This window comes from Danaus plexippus, chromosome 31 (genome assembly GCF_018135715.1).
Source record: "Danaus plexippus chromosome 31, MEX_DaPlex, whole genome shotgun sequence".
Taxonomy (NCBI): domain Eukaryota; kingdom Metazoa; phylum Arthropoda; class Insecta; order Lepidoptera; family Nymphalidae; genus Danaus; species Danaus plexippus.
Window position 1 is genome coordinate 788,184 of NC_083558.1, and position 22,733 is coordinate 810,916.

General features: G+C 37.2%; 2 protein-coding genes across 3 annotated transcripts in view; both read right to left on the minus strand.

Moving 5' to 3' along the window:
* Positions 1-462: 462 nt before the first annotated feature.
* Positions 463-1,062, minus strand: LOC116778286 (zinc finger protein 468-like). Its single transcript, XM_032672230.2, has one exon. It carries the CDS (start codon positions 1,060-1,062, stop codon positions 463-465), a length of 600 nt encoding a protein of 199 aa, XP_032528121.1.
* An 875-nt stretch (positions 1,063-1,937) lies between these two features.
* The window catches only part of LOC116778432 (translational regulator orb2), a 32,583-nt gene continuing 11,787 nt past the window's right edge, over positions 1,938-22,733 (minus strand). Inside the window, exons 1-10 of one of the 2 annotated variants that reach the window (XM_032672436.2) lie at positions 22,265-22,410; positions 13,612-13,880; positions 10,451-10,567; positions 9,861-9,989; positions 8,491-8,603; positions 7,690-7,900; positions 7,051-7,136; positions 6,840-6,941; positions 6,406-6,510; positions 1,938-6,316 (exon numbers count right to left, since the gene is read on the minus strand). In XM_032672436.2, coding sequence (XP_032528327.1) covers positions 6,200-6,316; positions 6,406-6,510; positions 6,840-6,941; positions 7,051-7,136; positions 7,690-7,900; positions 8,491-8,603; positions 9,861-9,989; positions 10,451-10,567; positions 13,612-13,678 — 1,047 coding nt within the window. In that variant the 5' untranslated portion in view covers positions 13,679-13,880; positions 22,265-22,410 and the 3' untranslated portion in view covers positions 1,938-6,199. Of the gene's footprint in view, positions 6,317-6,405; positions 6,511-6,839; positions 6,942-7,050; positions 7,137-7,689; positions 7,901-8,490; positions 8,604-9,860; positions 9,990-10,450; positions 10,568-13,611; positions 13,881-22,264; positions 22,411-22,733 lie in introns of those variants that run through there. The other variant, XM_032672435.2, reaches the window with a different exon arrangement.

Consider the following 22,733-nt stretch of genomic DNA (forward strand, 5'->3'; position numbering starts at 1 on the left):
CAGTAGTGTCTAAATACTCTTAGAAAGTACACATGACTTGGAAAAGATCACATTGTTTCTTGCCAGGTTTCGAACCCACGCCCTCACACGTGAGAGGCGGCCTTTAACCTCCAGGCCACCACGACTCTTTTTTAAAGATTCTTTCTAATAAACTTTTATCAGTCTCATTAATTATAAAAAAAATCTTATTATATTAGACATTAAGACGGCAGAATATCTTTTTAATTTATAAAACAATTTCTCTTCTAATTTAAGTTAACACAAACAATGTGAATGAGTTCGAGAAAGTCACAGAAAAAGTCTTTAAATTATATTTCAGAAAATTAAATAATTAAAAATGTGATTACGATAAAAAATAATATATTTACATCATAACCAGACAAGCTTCATTATGATAGTTTTTTTTCCTATAACTTAAACGATGCTGTTTGAAATTGAGATCATACAAGTACGTCATAATCTTTACTGTGCATTGAGTATGTCGTGTCTGTGTTTTTCACGGATGTGTCTCGAAACGTGATCTGTCCGTTTAAACACTTGCTTGCACAACGGACACTCGGCAGACATGTTTGAATGCTGCGTCTTGATGTGCCTCAGCATGTGATCCCTGCGTTTGAACGGCATTTTACAATGTTGGCAGTAATGCCATTCTGATAATAGATGTGTGCTTTTGTGAATATCCAAATCGTCTAACGTCTTGCACTCGTAGCTGCACTCGCGACAGCTGAACGTCTTCGGTTCTCCGTAGTGATATAAGTTTATGTGTTTCTTGAGTGAATCCTTCCGCAGACAGTTCTCTGAGCATATCGGGCAGGTGTAATAATTGACGTTGGAGTGCACACTCAGCGTGTGCCGCTTCAAGTGGTCCCGTCGTTTGAAGCTGACATCGCAGACGCCGCAAGTGAACTTCCTTATGCATAGTTTCTTTGTATTGTGCTCGTTGTAGTCGTTTTCATTCATAAACGTGTTCTCGCATTGCTTGCAGTGCACAGTACTTGTGTTTACGTCCGTATTGATATTTGGCAGAGTTACTCTCGTGTCATTCCTTATCACGCCATCCATTGTTCGAAACAAATTATTCTGAATGCATTTGGTTTCACTTACTCAATGTTTGTTTTGGGTTGCGAGTATTGTTTACGTAAACCAAGTCTATTTTTCTGTTGTCCGATTATTTATTGTCCATTGTACTATACTAGGGATGTCAAGTGTCAGTAGCGTTTGGAAACACCGGTTGAACTTCATATTGACTTTGATCGAATCGAAATGTTCCGTTTCACGAAGCATTTAAAGATTTTATTTTATTGACAATATTCTTATAAAAATTATTTAATTATAGTTATTTCTTATAGAGTTATATTATTATTGTAATTTCCGACGGATATATGGTTTAATCTGGCTCTAGATTATTAAAATCAATAATAGAGGTATATTTTTGTCAATATTCTATTCAAATAAACGTCTAAGGTAAGAAATAATTAAACTTTCTAATCAACAATTTTATTTAGATATTTTTATTTATATTTCTCATTCTATGTGAAACATGTTTCTGTTCGAGGAAAAGCTATTTACTGTGGAACTTATTTAGGTACATCACTATAAGGCATAACTTTGTGTAGCGCTCTTTAGGCAAAAAAATAGTTACCTTGGGCTCCAGTAACCAAAGCGAGTTGGAAAATTGCATCAAGTTACATTAATTCAGCCCAATAACTTAAAAATACACATTTTGTTCATTTTTCTCTTCATTTTCCTGTTTCTGTCGTCATTTTATAAAAAATCTCGACAAATTGTGATAAATGATTTTTGGCTCTAAACCAGATGTTGCCAGTTACATGAGATCTCATTCATACATACAATAAAAACTACATACATAAATAACATATTATATATATATATATATATATACTATATATATCGGGTAAAAAAATAAAACAATCATATAAAGATTTAATATTGGACTAATATTTAGTAAAATACCATATTATAATAATAAAATTCATATAAAAATCCAAGTTTTTCAGTTTCCAAACAATACCCTACAGACTCGGCGGCCAATAAATACAGATACATGTTGATATTCCTCAACCGAGACAATAAACAGATAAATAAAAATAAATACAAGCAAAAAATACAACAAAAACAAAGACTGCAAACAAAATGGCTACCAAATATCAACACGCCGCAGACCGCCGGGAGTCCAGCGCTGTACGGAACAAAAAAAACTACCGCGCGTCAGATACAAATATATAAAAAGGTATTGCATCCGCACTTTAGACTTTAAATTATACAATAATAAAGCTCAGTATTCAGTGACACTACAATACCGAGGCGCCGGACGCGCCGCGTGCCGGCGAGGCTTACTAGCTAGAGTTAACACTATCAAAATACTGAAAAAACAATTATCTAAATAAATCACTAGGCTAATATAAATTTTCATATAGTCGTAATAGTTTAAATATATATATTACATATATAAATAAAAAAAAATACAAAAACCGGTGTAAAAAATAAATTAGAAAAAAAAAATCGGCAATCGAGTCGCGCGACCAATCGCTGGCCCTTTTTGGTAACTCGTCTTTGGTCGTACTCGCGCCTAGCGCTCTCCACGGCTCCGCGGGCCCGGGCCCCGAGGCAGCCGACACCGCGCCGTCACAACAAAGCTACTTACACAAAAACTCAGGACAAAAGTTTCAAATTCATTTTAATATTTCCACAATGTTCTAAAATTAATTGCACTTCAAATAAACGTGGGGGCGAAACGTTACAAAAAAATAAAATAACGGCAACACTCGTTTACAAATACATTTCTATTAAATGGTAAAAACAATCGCTCGTTTCCCGCCTCTGGTCCGCGCGGCCCAGTCTAGACCGGACGAGCCTCAGTCAAGTCTAGTCTAGTCTAGTCTGGACCGGTCTCTGGGACCCCGAGGCGGCCGTCCTCACTCGCACAGATAACATTAACTACAGAGGAGCAAAGTGAACGAACGAGAAACGAACCAAACGTTTACAACTAGAGATAAAAAAAATCCACTTTTATACACTAATAATCATTCAGGCGGCTGGCCGTGTGACGACCGCCGAGCACCACGCGGCCGCCGGCAGAGCTGCCGCGGACAGCGAGCGCGTCGTCACAGAGCACGCGCTCAACAAAACTGATCGTAGGTACATACAACAACACGAAATAACCACCTATAAAAATATATACATCTAATTTGAAATGATAACAGACAGACAGAGACAGAGATAGAGACAGAGATAGAGATAGAGACAGAGATAGATACACGGACGGGCCGCATCCGATACACGCTATATAATAAAAAAATATCATCTCGCCGTGGCCGCCGTACATACAAAAATATCCAATAAAAAGTGCCAGAGAGTTACAAAAGCAATATTGTCCGGAAGTAACGCCGCGCTATACTCTAGGTCTATATATTAATATTACTTCAATTCACCTACACTTTTGCTATTTATTAAATTTATAATTTCACTAAGATTTCTAGTCGAGAAAATTTACAAGCCCTCGTAGACGGGCGGCACCGCGACCGCCCTGCGACTGCCGCGCGGCCCGACAGACGCGCGACTAAACAGTCGCAGGGCGGTCGCGGCGCGGAAAATTTGTCTAGCGTCAGTCCGCCGCCGACGATTCAATAAAAATATAGCGGATTTAAAATCTCTAAACAATATTATTACTATACGCATGCAAGTGCCAGAAAACTTCCACCCAGACGAGGGACAGGATCCACACGGCTAAACGTCCTCCAAAAACACAACGTGCCCCCCCGCAGTGATGTGATATGCAAAATTACTATCTAAAACAAGAAAAAAAAAACACTTCAAACGACAACAAACAATGGCCGCCCGGCCGTAAACAAGACAAGCAAAACGAGCCGCCGACAAACAGGCCGGCGACCTCCTACAAACTAAAGAACCGAAATAAAAAGCGCCCCACCGGAAACTAAACGAGACACGCAAACGTCGTCACAAACTAAACTAGCGGGGCGGCGCGACGCCCGCCCAACTAACAAACAAGCGCGCCCGGAAACGCTCAAAATCTAAAATACGAAACTTCCTCCGTCCCAATCGGTTAACGACCAAATCGATTCCGACAGCCTCCGCCGGCAGCCCCGCCCGGGGAAGATCACCTCCGGCAGGGCTGCCGGCGCGTCCGCCGCTAGAGCCCATCACCATCCAGTCCAGCCTCAAGGTACAGTGCAAGCTAACATGGACCGCATATCCCAAACAACTCGGTTATTTTTAAACACCAATAGCGCCCCGCCGCGGACCAGAGCCGCCTCACTCGACAGGCCCATGACGTCACCCGCCCCTCATATTCCCCCCCCCCCTCCACAGTCTCCTCCACTTCCCTCCACCGGTCCCCAGGGCGAGCCGGTCCGCGGGGGTCAAAGTAAAAAATCACGTCCGAATTCACGACAATAGTTTTTTATAAAAATACAAAAATACAAAACGGGACAACCTCGAACACTAGGGGGCATCAAACGAGTTCTAAACGTTCAGTTGAGCAACAAAACAGACACACAAACACGACTCAGCGTATATACATATACAAAGTATAGGATTCGGGGTAATCTACATCGTCCCAGGGACAGCAGCCGTCCGGACGGTGGCAACACCGTCCCGGGCGACAGAAACGGTCGACCCGCCACCGACGCGGGGCGCCCAACAAACCGAACGAAAACCAAAGCGGACAAACGTGTACTACTATATAGAGGAAACTGCTTTACCTAAACTATCCATCTAGCGCACTCGCGTGCATACATCTAAGGAGAAATATATATATATATATATATACATATTATATATTTATGTATGTATCATATAATTCATCTACTCGGGAACGTCCGAAAGTGTGGCAAAGAATCTATATACTATATTTGTCTACTTAACGCTTAACCGCTTCCAACCCGTTGGGCGGAGAAATGCAGAACAAACGCTGGGCGGGACACGGACCCTGGGCTGTTGGCGACATCCGCCCCGTCGTAGATAGAGACAGCGTCATTAGGATCGACACTATCATACAGTGCGAGAGGGATGGCAACAGTCAAAGTAAAACTGCCACCTACCCTCAACAGTCACGTTGCTTAAACCCACCCGAGCCCAGACCAACAATAAGATCAAAATTTCCAAACGGCCAGAACATGGAATACACACACAGTCTGACTTCTGGGTTCCGAAGGTCCCGTGTTCAGCCGCAGCCGACCAAACGGTGCACACACAAGACACGTTCAAACCAGACGGGAGGGGTCTCGCGAAGGCACTTGCCCGACACCGAAATCACTATACGGAAAAAACGTCTACAAAAAACACGAAAAAATCATCAAAAAGTTACGCGCTAGCACAGTCTGTCCGTGGTCGTGCGGATACCACACGGCATCCGTTAAGTACACCCCCGAGCGTCGCCACTACGCGCCCGGGCGGGGGAGGTCGCCGGCTCACTTCACGTTATAGCGGCAAACATGCAATGCGCGGGTTCGCGTCGGTCGCGTGACGTCACAGCCAGCCTCCCTCCCCCCTCCAGTCAAACCACACAAACCCAAACAACGGGCCGAGTCAACCGACACATCCATCCGAGCCAGAGCCTGTCGACACGACAACTACCACTAAACTACCCTCCTCTATTGCACTACCCCGGCGGTCTCATTAATCATATATTATATATATATAAATATATTTATACTAAAGTAACTCTACAGCCAGAACTGGTAACGTTTGTACTCAACTACCGCCTCCCGGTTGCTAGGAACAAAACCTCCAAAGAAAACGGCGAACCAAACGGTGCAATCCCGGGACCGGATCGCCCGCGCGCGACACACACCCCAGAGACAATATCCGAGTCCGACAAACAAAAACTACAAAACGGGGGAAAAATAGGAAATTCACGCTAGCTAACAGGTACAGTATCGAGAAATGTGATTCACTTACGTCTTAATATAATCTTACGCTGGGACGTGCGACCGTCTTACGAACAACTAGCTAACTTTTTGAATACACATTTGCTTAAACCGAATTCGCCCGCGCCGCGTCGCGCCGCGCCGGGCAGGCCGGGGCGGGCGCGGCGAGGGCCGCGTACTCTTGTACTTCAACTCTATACATTCTTCTTAACATTAACGTCGGATAACGTCGTCCCGCTCTCGCCTCCCCCCCCCTCCCACCTCCAGCTCCTCCCCCCAACCCGCCAGCACTAACACCAGCGGAACGGCACGGCCCTGGGTCGGTCGGCGCCCTCCTTCACCAGCGGCTTGTGGAACTCCCGCCCGGGGCGAGAGTGTATGGTCGCCCAGCAGTGCTCGCAGTAATACTGAGGAATAACCGGTTGGGACATTCATTAGAAACGATGTATTATATGACATTAATATATTTGTTATCTGTGTCTGTGTGTCAGTGTACCTGGAGGCATGTCACGTTGGCGCAAAAGAACGGAGCAAACTTAGAGCCGCACCGCGCCCCCGCGCACTCGTCACACATCTGATCGTCCAACACGTACGGCTTCACCTACAATGCGCACGATCATGAGGACATCGAACAATAGAGGCGATCAAAGTTTTTAGTCAAAAAAAGTCAATAACGAAGGTAGAGACGAGATGACAATATCATCTAAGCATACTTCCGTTGCCGATCATAAACTCCATACAAGTTGGATCACATTTTTCCAAATCTCAAGAGATTTGAAGAATCTTCTTGCATTTCATATTCACACTACAATCTTGAGACAAAAGCATGGTAAGTATTCAGTAAAGTCCAAACCCCCCGCTCGCCTAACAAGGGACCTGGACACATCTCAACTTGGTGAAAACCCGTCATCAGATCAAACGTCAACAAACCTCCACTCTCTTGTCAATGTCTCCGTGCTGGAGCTGAACGAAGCGGGCCGAGATGGCTGCTATGTAAGACTGCTGGTTGGAAAACGCCACGCGGCCTGCACCCTACAGATGAAACACAGAATATTCAATAAAATATATTGTATATATACTTGAAAAATTCCTTGCATTGTATTATTTTGGTGTAAGGTAAAACTGTGGTAGAATGTATCACCTTGGGGTACTTGAGCTCGGGGTCCGTGTCGATCCCAGCATAGCACACCCCGCCATACAGCCGGTCCATAATCATGGCGAGCTCAACTGGAAAATTAAATATTCATCATCAAAAAACATTAAGTCATGACCCGTGACGTCAATATCAATATCATTTGTCTAACCAAACCTAAATTTGCTGTTTTAAGTGATTTTAGTCAAAATGAATAATGCAGTGAGCGTGCACACCATGCAAGCAAACAACGTCACACCCTGCTCAGAAATAATTTTATTCCCTTCCAGACCCGGTAACAGTGCCATCTATCGAGAGTTGATAAACATTTAGAATCGTCCGCTACTAGCGCCGCCTCCTAACTACTGTGACTGTAGGCTAAACTAAACGCAGCCTACTCGTCACACTCGTATTATATACAACAAAATATTCAAACAATTTTATTAAAACAAATATGTAAAATATATGGGGATACTAAATCCAGATACAATTAATGAATCAAACTATTTTGCTTCTTTGAGATAAACGGAAACAAATGTACATATCCGACATAATTAGGGATTTAGAGAGGAAAACATGCTGGACACATCAAACATTTCAAAGTGTGCACGGCAATTGGTGAGCTCAAATTCTTCACAAACCACTCACCAGCCTTCAAGGGTCTCGGCACGCCGCCCACGAACACAGTCTTGCGCGGGTCCAGCGGCATGCTAGCGTCCAACACGAAGTCCGCATCCGCGAGCCGCCATGGTCGGATCTGGACCGGCTTGTCGCGGATGGTCGGCGACGACACGCACAGATACAGCTTGTCGTCGTCCGTGATGCAAGCCTCCATCAGAGCCGCCACCGAGCTCTCATCCTGGAGTACACACACACTAACTTCACCAAACAACTTCGCGCTTCACCCTCCCTACTATCTTTGGTCCCTGGACCCACCCATCAAGAATTCTCTTTGCCATCCAACTTCAAACTAATTCCTCCACTTATCTGTCAATCTAATCGGCCACAGATAAAAATCTAAACGTCTTAAGCATTGAACGCATCGAACTTTGACAGAATGTAGTCTCGAGTATATCAAAATTGCTTTAAATAGAAAACACTACCTTGTCATAATATCGTGACTTCAAGAAGAATAAAAACATATTCTTAAACATTGGGTAAAGTTATAATAATTAATTGAACTTTTCAAGTGAAACTTCTTATGCGACTTCCAACGAGGTAACAATTCCTTGAAAATCCTTTTCTACCACCTCCAGTTTTCTTTCCAACATTACGAAGTTTCACTTTTCCAGCGCGGTGCGACTCTACAACTATTTTTTTGTACATTCCATCATTAATTTTGACACTGATAGCGTTATAATCGACCCTACTTATCGGCAATTCTCGCCCTAATTCCCCTCCTTCCCTTCTGCTAATATTTTCCCAAGTACCCCATCAGTCCAAGCTCACCTGAAACAGTAGGAATGCGTATCCCTTGGGCGGAAAGTAGCTCTTGCTCTCAGCCTTGTGAGGCCAGTCCACCACCAATGGACCAAAGCGGCGGAAGGACGATGTTATCTCATCTGTAAATTTTATACACATTCCTATAGACTAGGAAAAAAAGCGTTGCTTGGCACCCAGAACACAAAATTTACGTTTTTTTAGTAGTTGCTATAGTTTAAAATCGATTTAGTATCTTCGAGAACCTTTAGTTACTGCATACGTTCAAACAGCGATAATATTAGTTATTGTAACATCAGTCAAGTCTCTCGACTGCCGGAGCTCAGTCAAAGTAGAGCACAGCGCGAACAATACAAGTCCGACAGTCATCAAAGAGGCTCCTCGTGAACAACATTGACACGTCAAGAAAAATAGTTTTCCCATACAATTAAAATTAAACATAGAGATTCTTCTTTTGAGCGATAGAAATCAACTATTTACTTTTTGACTTGGGCATTTTTAAACAGCCCTCTCTGATGTTACCAAATTAATTTTGGAACAGTGTCGTTATAGGGCAAAAACCCGTTGGAATTCGTAGCAGTAAGTCATGTCATCAGTGTTTTTAAAGCCTTTTGAGGCGCAAGTCTAAAAATATCGCGGGAGAACTTATATGGATTATAAAATGTCTGTCGCACCTAACGAACTAGGTCGCTAGGTATTGTTGGGTGACCTACATGGCCTATTGACTGGACTGGGGTTTACAATATCTAGACTGATGCTCGTGTAGCCTTTCAGACCATTGTTCGACTTGTGTGATGCACTACTATACATTTATTTTTCTTGCACATTGATGTGAAATTTTTTTTTTAGTCTTCATTTTTTATATTAAACAAAAAAGTCTTATAAATCGAATCGGAATGCAATTTCAATAGATAAAGTTTGCGCAGTGATTTGTTTAAGGAGAATTAATGTTTTGTTTTCCGTCACTTGCTGCTAGTTGTTTTGAATTTTTTTTTTGTAATAAAATAATAGTCAAGCAGAAAGTTAGTTAAAGTTTTTCATCCAAATCCATAACACTAGACAGTGGCGGAAAATGTACTAAAACATCTCACTTAGTTTAAATTATGTGATGTATTGTGTATAAGAACAGTTCTACAAGATCTATCAGAAAAGTGTAGATGCAATTGGTGCAAAGACCTCATACAAGACTAATCAGTATTTCAGCGTACTAGAGGACGAAATATCCTCACTTCGATAACTGCTGGATTAAAAGCTAAATAAAATTATTTGCAATATGCCTTCATCATTCCTGAAGGTTATCAAAACAGAACAATTAAATTATTTGTAAAATTAACTCTTCTTGATTTGACGTACGGCTATCACACAGTAAGTCGGCTCACCTTCATCAATGTCCGGGGGGAGTCCCCCAACAAACACCTTCCTACTAAACCGCTCCCCGTGCTCCGAGCCCGCGGACACGGGCGACGATCGGGCCGGCGAGCCCAGGGCCGACACGCACATCGACAGACCTTCAGCCAATATATACACGTATAAAGAAATAGCTCTCAACAAGAGTCGAGATTTCTTGGGTATGATTTTCTTTTAAGGAACTCAAAACTCTTTAGATTTAATACACAAATCCGTCAGATAGTATGATAATTAGTTCACAGTACGGTCATTGTGAAGACCTATTTATCTCCAATTGTCTAATCTAGTGTGTCTGTTCTTGATTCGAGCTCTGAAAGTATTCCCTTAAGTGTCTACTTAGTCCATAGACCTGTATTTTTTACAAGTGGTTAGTACATAGTTCGTGTTTGAGACTTAACGCCCGCTTTAACTATGTACCTGACAAATATATTTTTTATAGTGAAATAACAGCATTATTCAGTATTAATCTCCTGTTATCATTTCGTTCTCGTACAGACATAGCCCACGCTAAAATGGTAAGCGGGTGATACGTCCTACTTCTAGTGTCTAGTTTCCAACCCACCGGCAGCGCTCAGCCGTGAGACCACGTCCTGCGCCTGGTCGGCGGGGCCCGAGGGTGAACCGGCGGCCGCGCTAGCAACACCCGCCTCCTCCACTCCGGGAAAAAACGGAGACTTGCCTGGGAAAAACATATCCACTTTACACAACTGAAAGGGTACATAAAAAACATTTTTATAGACGAACTTGATTTTTTACTGTCTAATTTTGAGTAATGTAACAGACAAAGTCCTTGAAGTCACAGTATTCTATTGTATAGTAAATCATTTATGATAATGCTTGTATAGAGGCGTCAAGAAGCAGACATCTCTATGGTTAAAAATGAAAAACAATCAGAGTACAAGATGAACTGACTACTGACCACTCCGACCTCGTAATGGCAAAACATGCAAATACTAACTACGGCCAAACTTAGTTCCTGCCAGTTATCAAATATGGCTCAAAAAAATATAGCACAAATGGTACTTGTATGATAATAGTCTAATATGGTTTCTGTAAGCTGATAAGACATCCACTCGTACGGATTCCGCCAGATCGGTCCCGTCACCTGGTCGGATAAAGCAAATTGGATTCCAGGCATCTTGAGATGCGACGAGACCGTACCAGTCTGGCATTCCCTCGCAACAATAATCTATTTGAGTGTGTCTTAAATTTTAACTGCCATTCAAATGTCATCATGGCATTTATAATGAGACAATACAGCCCATACGCATTGGGATATTTTGTTTGGTTCAAGCGTTCTGACCTCAACGTGGAAATTAGAGACGTTTTTTTACTTAGAAGTAATTATATTGAGTTTAGTGGTAAGTATCGGCGCAGGGATCAGGAATAAACTAGGAATCAGCGTAGAGGATAGTAGGCATGAATATAATTTAATATATATATGTATATATTAACATTTTTGGTTCCTCGACCGCTTGATGTGGGTTAATTTTAAAGTCGATTATGGCTATAACGTAAGACCATTACTCCTCAAAGCCAGGAACGAAAGAGTCATCTGATATAAGGACCAACTAAAAATGATCTTTTTCGTGGCCCCTCAACGCTGTCATCAATTACAAGTCATGATCTTTGAGGCGGCTCCTCTCGTCTCGTCGGATCCAGTCTAAAGTGTCGTATTTACAGAATACCAACCGCTCCAACGTGTGGCTGGCTGCGTGTAATTTAAACTAAAGTCTGGCGAGCGTCCAAAGAGACGTCGACTTTTAAAAATTGATACGCAACCTCAGGTTATAGCCGCGGGCCAAACTTCCTCACTTGGAATACGTAAATAATGAGAGATATTCGCTAACATTATTCTCAACGGAAGCTGAGGAATTAAACTAGTGTTGCATAGAGTTTAAAGTTACCTGTAATATAGGTTAATGCTTGCAAAAATGTTGTAAAAAATGTATAAATTTAACTTGACATATCCATTGGCGCAATGATTTCAAATTAGAGATTAAAGAGACACTAAACATGGCTCAGCTTCGTTGTGTTTGTATACAAACTGTGTCCAAAAACACACACACATTATATATATATATATATATATATATATATATATTTCAAGTATAGAGATGTCTAGTAAATTAGGATTTTAAATATTACTTGCGCTTAAAATATATTACACAATAAATTATAATTAAATAATTCGTGTTGAGAGTGGACACAGAACACGCAAATAATGTCATATTATAAAATACCGCGTACCTACTTGTGAGTATCGAGTTAGCCCACAAGTGGGGCGCACGGTTTATACACGCACTCGTGTTATTCATTATTATTTAAGGCTAACACCGAAAACTGTACAACGTCGGCTTCCTGTTTAGATAAATAAAATATACACTTTTGCCAAACTCACTTGTCAACGAAAGACGAAATAGTTCAGAGTTCATATAGCTGCTATGATAGGGAATTAAACGTAGTAAGGGCTGAGATAAATAGTACTCCCAATATTAATACTATATATGTATATATACAAGATTTAATTTTGTCCCAGCTTTCGTACGGTACAAATTTTTCGACACGACTGCACTACTTTTTAATTTTCACAAATTTCACCGCTTGTTTAAATTTAATTAACATAGATTTTAAAACGTCTATTGATCTTACACAAACGAAGCCAGGGGCAAACATATAGCATGCTCCAGCCAGACGAGCGCAAAATAACCCTTCAGAGGGTGAAAGTCTTTTAAAAAAATATTAGTCTAGAGATCCCAGTGACGAGGACATTCAGATTTTGTCTAAACTCTTCAAGATACAGCCACACATACTAACTCTGAATCACGACGGTGCCTGACAGTAAAAACTAACCTTTGGAAATATCTAATAATATACATTATGGGGCGGTTTTTTAAATGGTGTTGCCAGTTATATATATAAAAATAATCTTCAAAAACTTCGTTACATGGTGTATAGTATAGCTTGTTGTCGTATTTTTCGCTTAAACAGAGTTAATATAGACAGATGTAGTCAATTTTACTATCGTGTCACTGATAATATATACAAAATTATTAAAATTGCTCCCTCTGTATAAAAAATAATAGTTTTTTATCTAAATATATATATATATAAAATTTTGTACTTTCAAAATATTTCCCCGGCACATTCTCTCAAAGCAAAGCGATTTTCACCCAGACTTCGTCGTTACACGGCTTTATGCGGGCAGAGTCGCGTGACAATTTAGAGTTTTTCGACCCTCCGGGCTAAGGTCAAAAGTCAAAGGTACAGAGTTCATTTGATCTACACCGAGTGCACAAATTACAGGCAAATTAATTTAAATATTCATGTATTAAGCAAATGTTTTTAGAAATGAAACACTGAAACCATTCAGTTGGACGCGTTGTTATATTTAATGTGTATGCAATGAGGGGTCATTTCGGATGGTTCTGATTTCACGAGGGTTCAATAACCCGAAACTAGCTGGCCACGCAACTATTCTAATCAAAACAATTATTTTCATAGCAATTTTTTTTTTGTTTTTTATGTAAATATATGTATATTTTAAAATAATTTTGCCTCATATCTTAATAAAACTCTGATATGGCTCCAATTACAAAGGAGAGAGAGTCGATCATGTCGTGGAATTTTGAAAAAAATATGAGATTTTTTACGAAAACTAGTTGAAAGTAATATTTGAATAGAACAAATGTCTGCAGAATTATCATGTATGATTAAACTTACTCTTTCTGTACGGGAATCTGGGTCCTCTGATGAAGGGCGTGATCAGGGGAATGGTGTGCACCGACATATTACTATATATTTAAACACAATTTACGTAAATACTACAACAAAAAACACAAAACAAGCGCGCACACCGACAGACTTCCCCCGAATGAAAAAAAAAGGCGATCGCGTTCGAGAAACAAAAAAAAAATATTTTCTTCATTCAGCCAGTGTTATAGTTTAATAAAAACTATTAGCTTAAAACTTTTTGGTTATCTTCCACAATACTGAATAAGGATTAAATAAAAAAAATGTTTAGCTACCGACAATGAAATAGATAATATCTCAATTATTAATTCGAACTCCTTGCTCCGAAAAACTTTTTGGTCAACACGCTTCCTGTATACTCGCGGCTGAATAACAAAAATAACTATTGTCTGAAAACGATAGTTTTATTTATGTCTAACGATTTTTTTTCCGTCATTTCTCTCATCACGGCCGACGGTATTTTAAATATGGCGCTAATGAGACGCAAAAGTTTTGAGCGTATTTAATTATTATGTTACCGTTTATAGTAAACAAGTATTGTGCCGGCTTTTGCTTTAGATGTAAGTTAAGTGTGAATATTCAATAACTTATTTAGTAACTAAGTGAGTTAATAAAATACAAATGAACTGGTAGTTTAGTAGTTACTGAACAACAAACACACAGGCTAACATACTAATAAACATAATACATTGACGTGTAAATATTATTAAAATTATCCTTTTTTTTATGTAAATAAAAAAAACATTATATTTACATCAGCTATCTTCCATAGACAGTTCATGAGATTAGTCGGAACATACAGACACACAGAAATTGATAAAAAAATTGTTTTATTATAGTTACAATCAATAAACATTTTAAGAACACTGAATTGGTTTCGATGAAATTTTTCAGTTGTGTAGCTAAGACTTCGGAATCACAATTTAAAAATTTTCTAAGTTATTTTTTCTTAATATTGAGGGTAGTTATTTTTTCTTATAAAAAATGTATCTAAATTAACGAGTGCCTGGGATAAAGGGAGCTAAATTACTGTTCCAGTAATCTCGTGATATGGTTCGAAACCTGGGACAGATAACTAAGTAAATAACAGTCAACTAATAGAGGTTAAATTTAACCACGAGTCGGTTTTAAGTATTTAAAAAACCGTAAAAAGTCGGTCAACCAATCGATATAACTCGTACTAAGTTCTCGCCTTATCTTTAACAACCTACCCTATGAATACTCGACAATTTTTCCGTCACGTAATCAACTTTCTTGTAAACTATCATCAAAATAAATTCAGTAATTTTTGATTGTATGAAAAAACATATGCGTTTATAATTCTATCAATAAGAGGTTATTGCTGGGTGGATTATGATATTGCTCTTGCGATTGTATAGATATATCATGTAGGACAAAATTGTTATAAATTACTAGCTTTGTTCGCGACTTCGTCTGAGTGGAGTTTAGAATTAATTTCTAAGGGAAAATAAATATGCGTGTTTAATATATATGAGCCAACAGCCAGCGCCATCTATCGCGTGTCGCGTTACTTCATAATACAACTGTCATGAAGTGTTCCCGGGGCTACACGGACTAAAGACACATTATATACTATGTGCTATTAATGTATGAGATATATTATTGTATAGTTACATCAAAATCTGTTCAGTAATTTTATAGCGTATGAGTAGCTAAGATCAAGCACTGTAATAAACTGTAATTTAAAGTCAGAAAATTACCTGAGGATATTTTAATTGTCGTCATTATCATTATAACTTGCCGTTTTTTGATAAAAAACTAAATATTGTCGTATAAGTTAAAATTTTTGTTGAACTAACTAAAAATATTGCAGTGATTTTTTTTTAATCGAACCAAAAACATGGTTTACGGTATTCACGAAACTCAACACGTAATATTAATTATGTATACCGATGAAAAAAACCTATTAACTGTACGTGTGTAGTTTATTAATGCGAACTGATGGTATGGATTATGTAGCGTAAATTCCGTTACTGACAGCGTTATACTCATTCAAGGTAGACATATAGTAAGCTTAACAAAGTGGTTTGATAGTTTTCAATGCATCTTACTAAAGATATATATATGTATGTTTGTCTTTTACACGAAACACTAAAAGATTTTTTCAACTAAACTTTAAGATTACTATATAAATTCAGTTTAAAAAAGTTATATGTAATATTAAATAAGACATCCCGAACGGAACTGTTCCGTAAATTTAACAGGAAGTACGTCAACTGACCCTCTGTTCTGTATCCGGGTTCAATTCCCATCCAATTCATACAAGTAACTTCCTTTAAAGTACTATTCAAAACACGTTGGCTGTGATTATATGAAAGTATATATATATATATATATTTAAAGTTTGCTTGAATCTGTAGTGTGCCAGGTTCGATTCCCAGATGACGTGCTGACAATTAATATAATCATGTGTCCTTATTTTATCCTATTTCAATAGCAATGAAATTAAATTTATACAATCAATAATGCACAAGGTCGTATATATAATATGGAATAAAATAAACAAATTTTATAAACTTATATTAACATTTAAATTGTTTGTAATAAAAGTAATAAATAATGAGATTTTTCGCGATTGACGTTTCGGTTACTTCGCAGTAATAACGAAGACGAGACGAGACTTCTCATAGCAGAAAACCGAAAAGGTTAGTTGTATATAAAATCAATAATTAGAACAATCTAATTCAATACAAAATTTTTATTCCGTATCAACTGAATATGTTTTTCGTGTTACTTACTACCAGTTTGAATACTACCTACATACCGATCGTATCACGTTTCTTCTTAACCTACGTTAATATTCGAGTTGTGTGAATGAAAAACTATTGACGCCGCGTATGTAGTGACAACATTAGCTCTGATAATATTATCACATTGTTCACGTAACTTAAACTAAATTAAAGGAAACTATACGTAAAAATATACTTTATAGTATCATGTATGTATCATATACATCAATATTTATCTCGTTTAACATGTGGTAAGCATAAATATATTCTCATTGTGATCAAATACCGTATAATACAGTAATAAACGAAGCAGGTATAATGCTAGGTTTCCTCAATTTTCTAAGTCATTTCAATTCACGGACAGATTTATATATATATAATTTTCACTGGAATAGCTGGTGCAATAAGTAACAGCACTCTAAGATTTTAGATTTTGTTATTTTTATTGATATAGAACACAGATGGGAAGTCGCGTGCAAAGCTAGTATGTAATATAAGCAATGAAATCATTTTTGTTACAAATTTTTGAGCCTTAATACAATTGACAGCTGAACTTTCGACTCACAGTGTGACATTTCATCGAGAGCTAGTTACGTTTGGTAATATGTATATGCATTGCCTAAAATATTTTGTCATTCAGATGTGTATAGAGTGGTGACCTAAAATAGATCTAATAAAATGATCTTTCGTAAGTAACGATTAAACAAAATATTATTATATAGATAATAGCACTATTGATTGTATTTAAGATGAAACCGGGATCGGCCTAAGACACTAGTATTATTCACGTCATACCAACTACATATCTGTCGTGTAATTTAAATATTTTTCATAGTTTTTTATATATACATGCCATACACAGATTTTTTGACTTCGTTAGTTCGGATAACATATGTAAATGTATTGAGTTTATTGACAAATAAAAACTAATAATCTTATTTTTTATTTTAATTATTTTCTTAATTAAATTCTGCAAAAAACAATATCTTTTATGTCATTACAATGATCGCTTTATCTGAACATATGATATCTCCCATCCCTCTCCCCCCCGTGTCATCCCCTATCGTTGTCACCACGCCTGGCGTGTGCCGCGCATGCGCGTCGTCATGGCAACCGCAACATGGCCGCCGTTGCCATGACGACGTGATGTAGGTCACCCGAGCCTAACCTAGTTTCTGTTTGAAGGGTGGCGATCTGTTCGTAGATTGAGAAGTTTTTTGAATTATGAACGTAATTTATTACAGTGTACACATAAAAAGGCCGCTGAGAAAATATATATTACATGTAACGCACTTATAAGAGTAACGTCTGGAAAGCGCGTTTGTATTGTACGTATGTTTAAACAATTTATGTAATTATGTTACTTTATTTAATATAAAATTACAAACGCTTCGCAACATTCTGTTCTTATTTTGTAATGGCTATAGAACTGTTATTTCTGCAAATTTTTGGATATAATCTCAAAAAAAATCTTAGCTTAACTGAGTTGAGTTAATGTATAAATACAAATGTACTCGTCTTATCCGTGTATGATGTGTGATGCGTAACTTATACTGTGTTGTTAAAATTGGCTAAACATATGTCTTCTTTAAATAATAATAATAAAATAAACGCCTTTATTTCATTTGACAAACTCCTTCGTGTTTCCTCCACACGGTACTCAAGATTATAATTCGTCCAGCATATTTAAACATTGACATTGGCAGAATATTCTACGATTCCAGTGACTTGAAGCCATAGCTGATAGCATAAATAAAGTGTTTATACAATTTTCATCAGAGACTTTTTACTTGTTATATAATTTTAGTACCTTAAGGACAATTGAAATTTCTATCATAATCAATTGATACAGCATAACCACTACTCTCAAGCTGCCAGGCACCACACTAAACGTACAATTTACAGTATTCCAGCACTTCACGTATGTTGATACTATCATCATCATCAGCCTATTTGAGCCCACTGCTGAGCAAAGCCTCTTCTCACATTGAGAAGCTTAGAGCATTAATCACCACGCTCGCTCAAGGCGGTTTGGCGATTTCAAACCTATAATTTGAAATTATAAGTCCGGGTTTCCTCGCGATGTTTTCCTTCACCGTCCGTCAGTTGTGTCTGAATACTCTTAGACAGTACATATGACTCGGAAAAATCACATTGGTACTTGTCAGGTTTCGAACCAGCACCCTCATGCACGAGAGGCGGCGTTTTAACCTCTATGTCACCACGACATACAACGATAATACAATATTTCTATTAATTAATAACGTTAAACTGCCCGTATTTAGTCAAACGATTCACTAACACGAGTTACGTGAAGTTTAATCGTATTAAGTGTTGTCAAAATTATCACTCCTATATTGAACTATTTTCAATGGAAATTCTCATAATTAAAGATATGTGAATCATGTTTTGTGACAGGTTATGCGATTGAAATCTTAACAGATTTGGAAATGTCCAAATAAAATCTTAACAGATTTCTTACATAGTTCGGTAGTCTATAAGTATTTTTTAACAAAAACACATTATATACTAGAAAAAAAAAAGGTTAAACTTATATAAATATGTGTGTGTGTCTGTCTGTCACTCACCGTAGTAAGTCATCCTGGAAACATATGGCTCGTTCATCATCTTGCATCAGTGCATTTCACTTCTCAATATACGTAAATTGGTATCTGTACGTACAAATATATCCTGACAGTCTTAAAAACTTTGTTTTATAAGTATCGACGATGATTCTATGGTTGAAAACAAGTGGTAAGGTTATTGGAGTGTAAAATTTTCTGACTCTAGGTATTGAACTTACGATGGACACATAAAAACGTAGATAGTAGTGAGTAAACTTGCGATATTATAGTAATAGTTTAAAATCTCTAATTTAAACGCCACTTTTATAGAAGTTTTTATTTTAATCGTCAAAAATACGTACGCACTAATCACGTGAAGTGAAAATTTTTTACGCGAGTTCGTCTGTTTGGTTCGACAGCCAGTGCAAAGCCGTAACTTTTGTTTACGGAAACATCGTGAGTGAAATTTGATTTTCCCTAAAAAATCCCTAAAAATCTTCAAAAATCTCGTGTATGAAAATCTTTCAAAATCCCTTAAATTGAACATACCTACAACGGAATCGAAAGCCAATAATAAGAGGGCACAACTTATTACAACAATATATTTCAGCCACGGTGACTTAGAGACGAAAAAAACATCACAATTGGGCTTTAAATTGACAAAAATTATAACCTATTTCATAGTAATTGTAGCCCTATACATGAAAATTAACGAAAATAATGGTAATTATATAAATTCAACTCTATACAGTAACTAATAAAGCTGAGAATCACTTACGACTCGTATTCATTCACCTTTCAAATATTATATATTAATATATTATAGTTTAACTAAACTCATTATATATATGTTTAAATATGTGAGGGTAGTACGTGATTTTGTGCGGAGGTTACGGCCGCTCGGAGTTTGCGGCTCTGACAGCTGTCAATCGACACGAATGACAGGTGTCTGGACAGTAAGTATCGTTAAACAAGTTTTTTATTATATAATACTATATATATATATATATTTAATATTCCTAAAAATTACCCAAAATTAATCTTCAAAATATTTCCTTTAATGCTTTGAAAACACATCAATAAATTGACAGTCCGAAATTCGAATGAAGGCTGTCAAAAACTTTGACAGTTCTAAATTTGACATAAGAGAATGTCGAATTGAATTGGCCCTCCGACCTCCACCTATATAACTGTAATATTTATATCAAAATCGATTCAGTCATCGGTTTTTATATTGCACGGACTCGACCTATCGTTAGGTGCTCATTAAAACGACCTCCAAATGTTCTAAATAGCGTCAGGTCGTGAGATTTTAATAACAATACCACTGATACGCAATATATTTGTTTAACCGACTTAAAAATAAAAGTATATTACACTCGAATACAAAATTACGTGTGTGTTTGTTTGTTGTGTTTATCCTTAAACGTTCATATTAGTTTTATGAGACGGAAATCCTATTTGTATTATATGAGTATTTTTGTGAATGTGTACGGATGTTTGTTGTTGTTTAATACAAAAACTGCTGTACCGATTTTGATGAAACCTTACAGTAATGTAGCTTTAATATCAGAATACGACACTGGCTATAAATTATTTGAAAAACTGTTTTGTTACCGTAGAATCAAGACAAAACAGTTGTATTGTGTGAAGTGACGTGACACACACGACAGATGGCGCTGACGGCTGACACACATACCTTTTCTATTCCAGTCTATCACCGATTAAAAAACTACTACCTCGATAAACTAATTTAGTATAAATTATTTAACATTACTGTGGATTACTAAAATAAAAGTAAAATATAGACGTCGTCACATGAAACAACTAGTTAAAATTTTTAATATAACAAATTTAAACCACGGCATCTTATTGTAAGAAGTTTAAGAATTGTGAGCGAAGCCGCGCGTCTTGCTTGTTAATAAATATTTCTTATCACGTAATTAGCGGCCCTTGACACGAATTAACAAATCATTGTTTGAAAGTTAGAATATTATATTACGCTTAGTACGAGTCGTTCAAACTTATGGTAAGCGATATTATTTACGAATATAACAGGATTAAACCAATATTTATATAGTAATTTAGTTAGTTTCAAGAGAAAATATATATATTTTTGTTACTAACATATTATACGTATTTATGTTTTTGTTAAAATATTTATTTAATAACTTAATTACAATTATTCGATATTAATGTATTATTTTATTTTACTGTGGACAGTTTAAATAAAACAGGAAGATGTTAATTCGTTCGACAGACAAACTATTTATAAAGTCAACTATGTAATTACGACAAGTTTTGCATACACTACACACGTCGAGTTTCACGTTTCTCATACAGAATACGTTAATAATTGTCCTAAGTTTGTGAATAGAAAACTATTAACGCCAAACGCTAGGTATGTAGTAATGACGACAATTTTATTCAAATCGTTTTATACGTAAATTTATGGAAAAAAACATTTGAGTTTATCATCCACAGTAATCAGAGCGTATTTATATTTCATGTTTATAATATTATTATTATATATTTTTTGTTATAAGCAGAAAATAGTTTTCTTCTTCACACTTAAAATCAAGGTTTTAGTTCACAATATTTATATCATTATTGCATACATGTTTGGAAACGGCCAATATATATAGATCCTAGTTTTAACAGAGTAAAATATATTGTATATATAATTACTATTAACTTATTTTTCGATAAATATTTAAGCCATAAAATTTACGTCAAAAAAATATATTTTTTTAAACTCCCTATCAATAAAGCTAAAGCTCTACATGTACAGCCAATGTATAAAAAATAAATTTAGTTCAATAAAAACTGAACAAACAAAGTCACGGTCCAAACTATACAGCTCCGTAACAATGAGCCGGTGAAGCAATACCGCCTTGACATAATCACCAAGGCCTCATTGACATTGCAGAAATTGTGAAAAACATCAGATTTGAATTTAGAATGATTCGTTTCAAACAGCCGATGTGTGAAAAGGTTGAGCATGGAGGTCGTATATATTTTATTTAATCGGTTTAGGACGTATCAATTGTTTACGGAGCTTGTGTTTTTTAAATTATATAAGAGTATTTTCAGATCGCAGGTGCATTATATAATGTATAATTAGGTTTCCGATGCCCTGAATGCGGTAGTGTCCAACGTAAGAACACCTGTGTCGCGTATATGTTATTTAGTGTAGAGGGGTCATTTATATTTGGATACACAGAAAATCAAATAAATATATTTTTATTTATTTTTTCGCATTATTTAGTAAAATATTATGGGTCTGAATTAATCGTACGCGATGTTTACCGATTTACGTATATCCTTTTTGGTCATGCGTTTAAAAAATCACAGTTCACTGCACTTCCTAACTGGCACTATTTTTATAGACCGCAGCCCGGCTCTAGTTTGTTTTGTTCACGCATGCGCCGTGAACGCGCGTTAAACACTGACACTCCGGCCGTATCCGAATAAACCGACAAAATTAAATATCCACATCCTTATATTGAGCGCGGCAAATGAAACGACCTTCCTATTTGTTTGCGTTATACCTATCATTTAGCTGAAGATAATGCGACCAAATTGAAACTCCCAATTAAATATACCGCTTCAAAAATCATCGATGACATTTTGATTCGGTCGCGTTACGGATCACATGTAGCTGATTATAACGCTGACAAATTAAAACGTCACATTCAGTATCACATCCCACATTAAAATGGAACATTTCAATTTGTCCGTAACAAATTTCACGTGTAACCCAGTTAATTTAAATGGC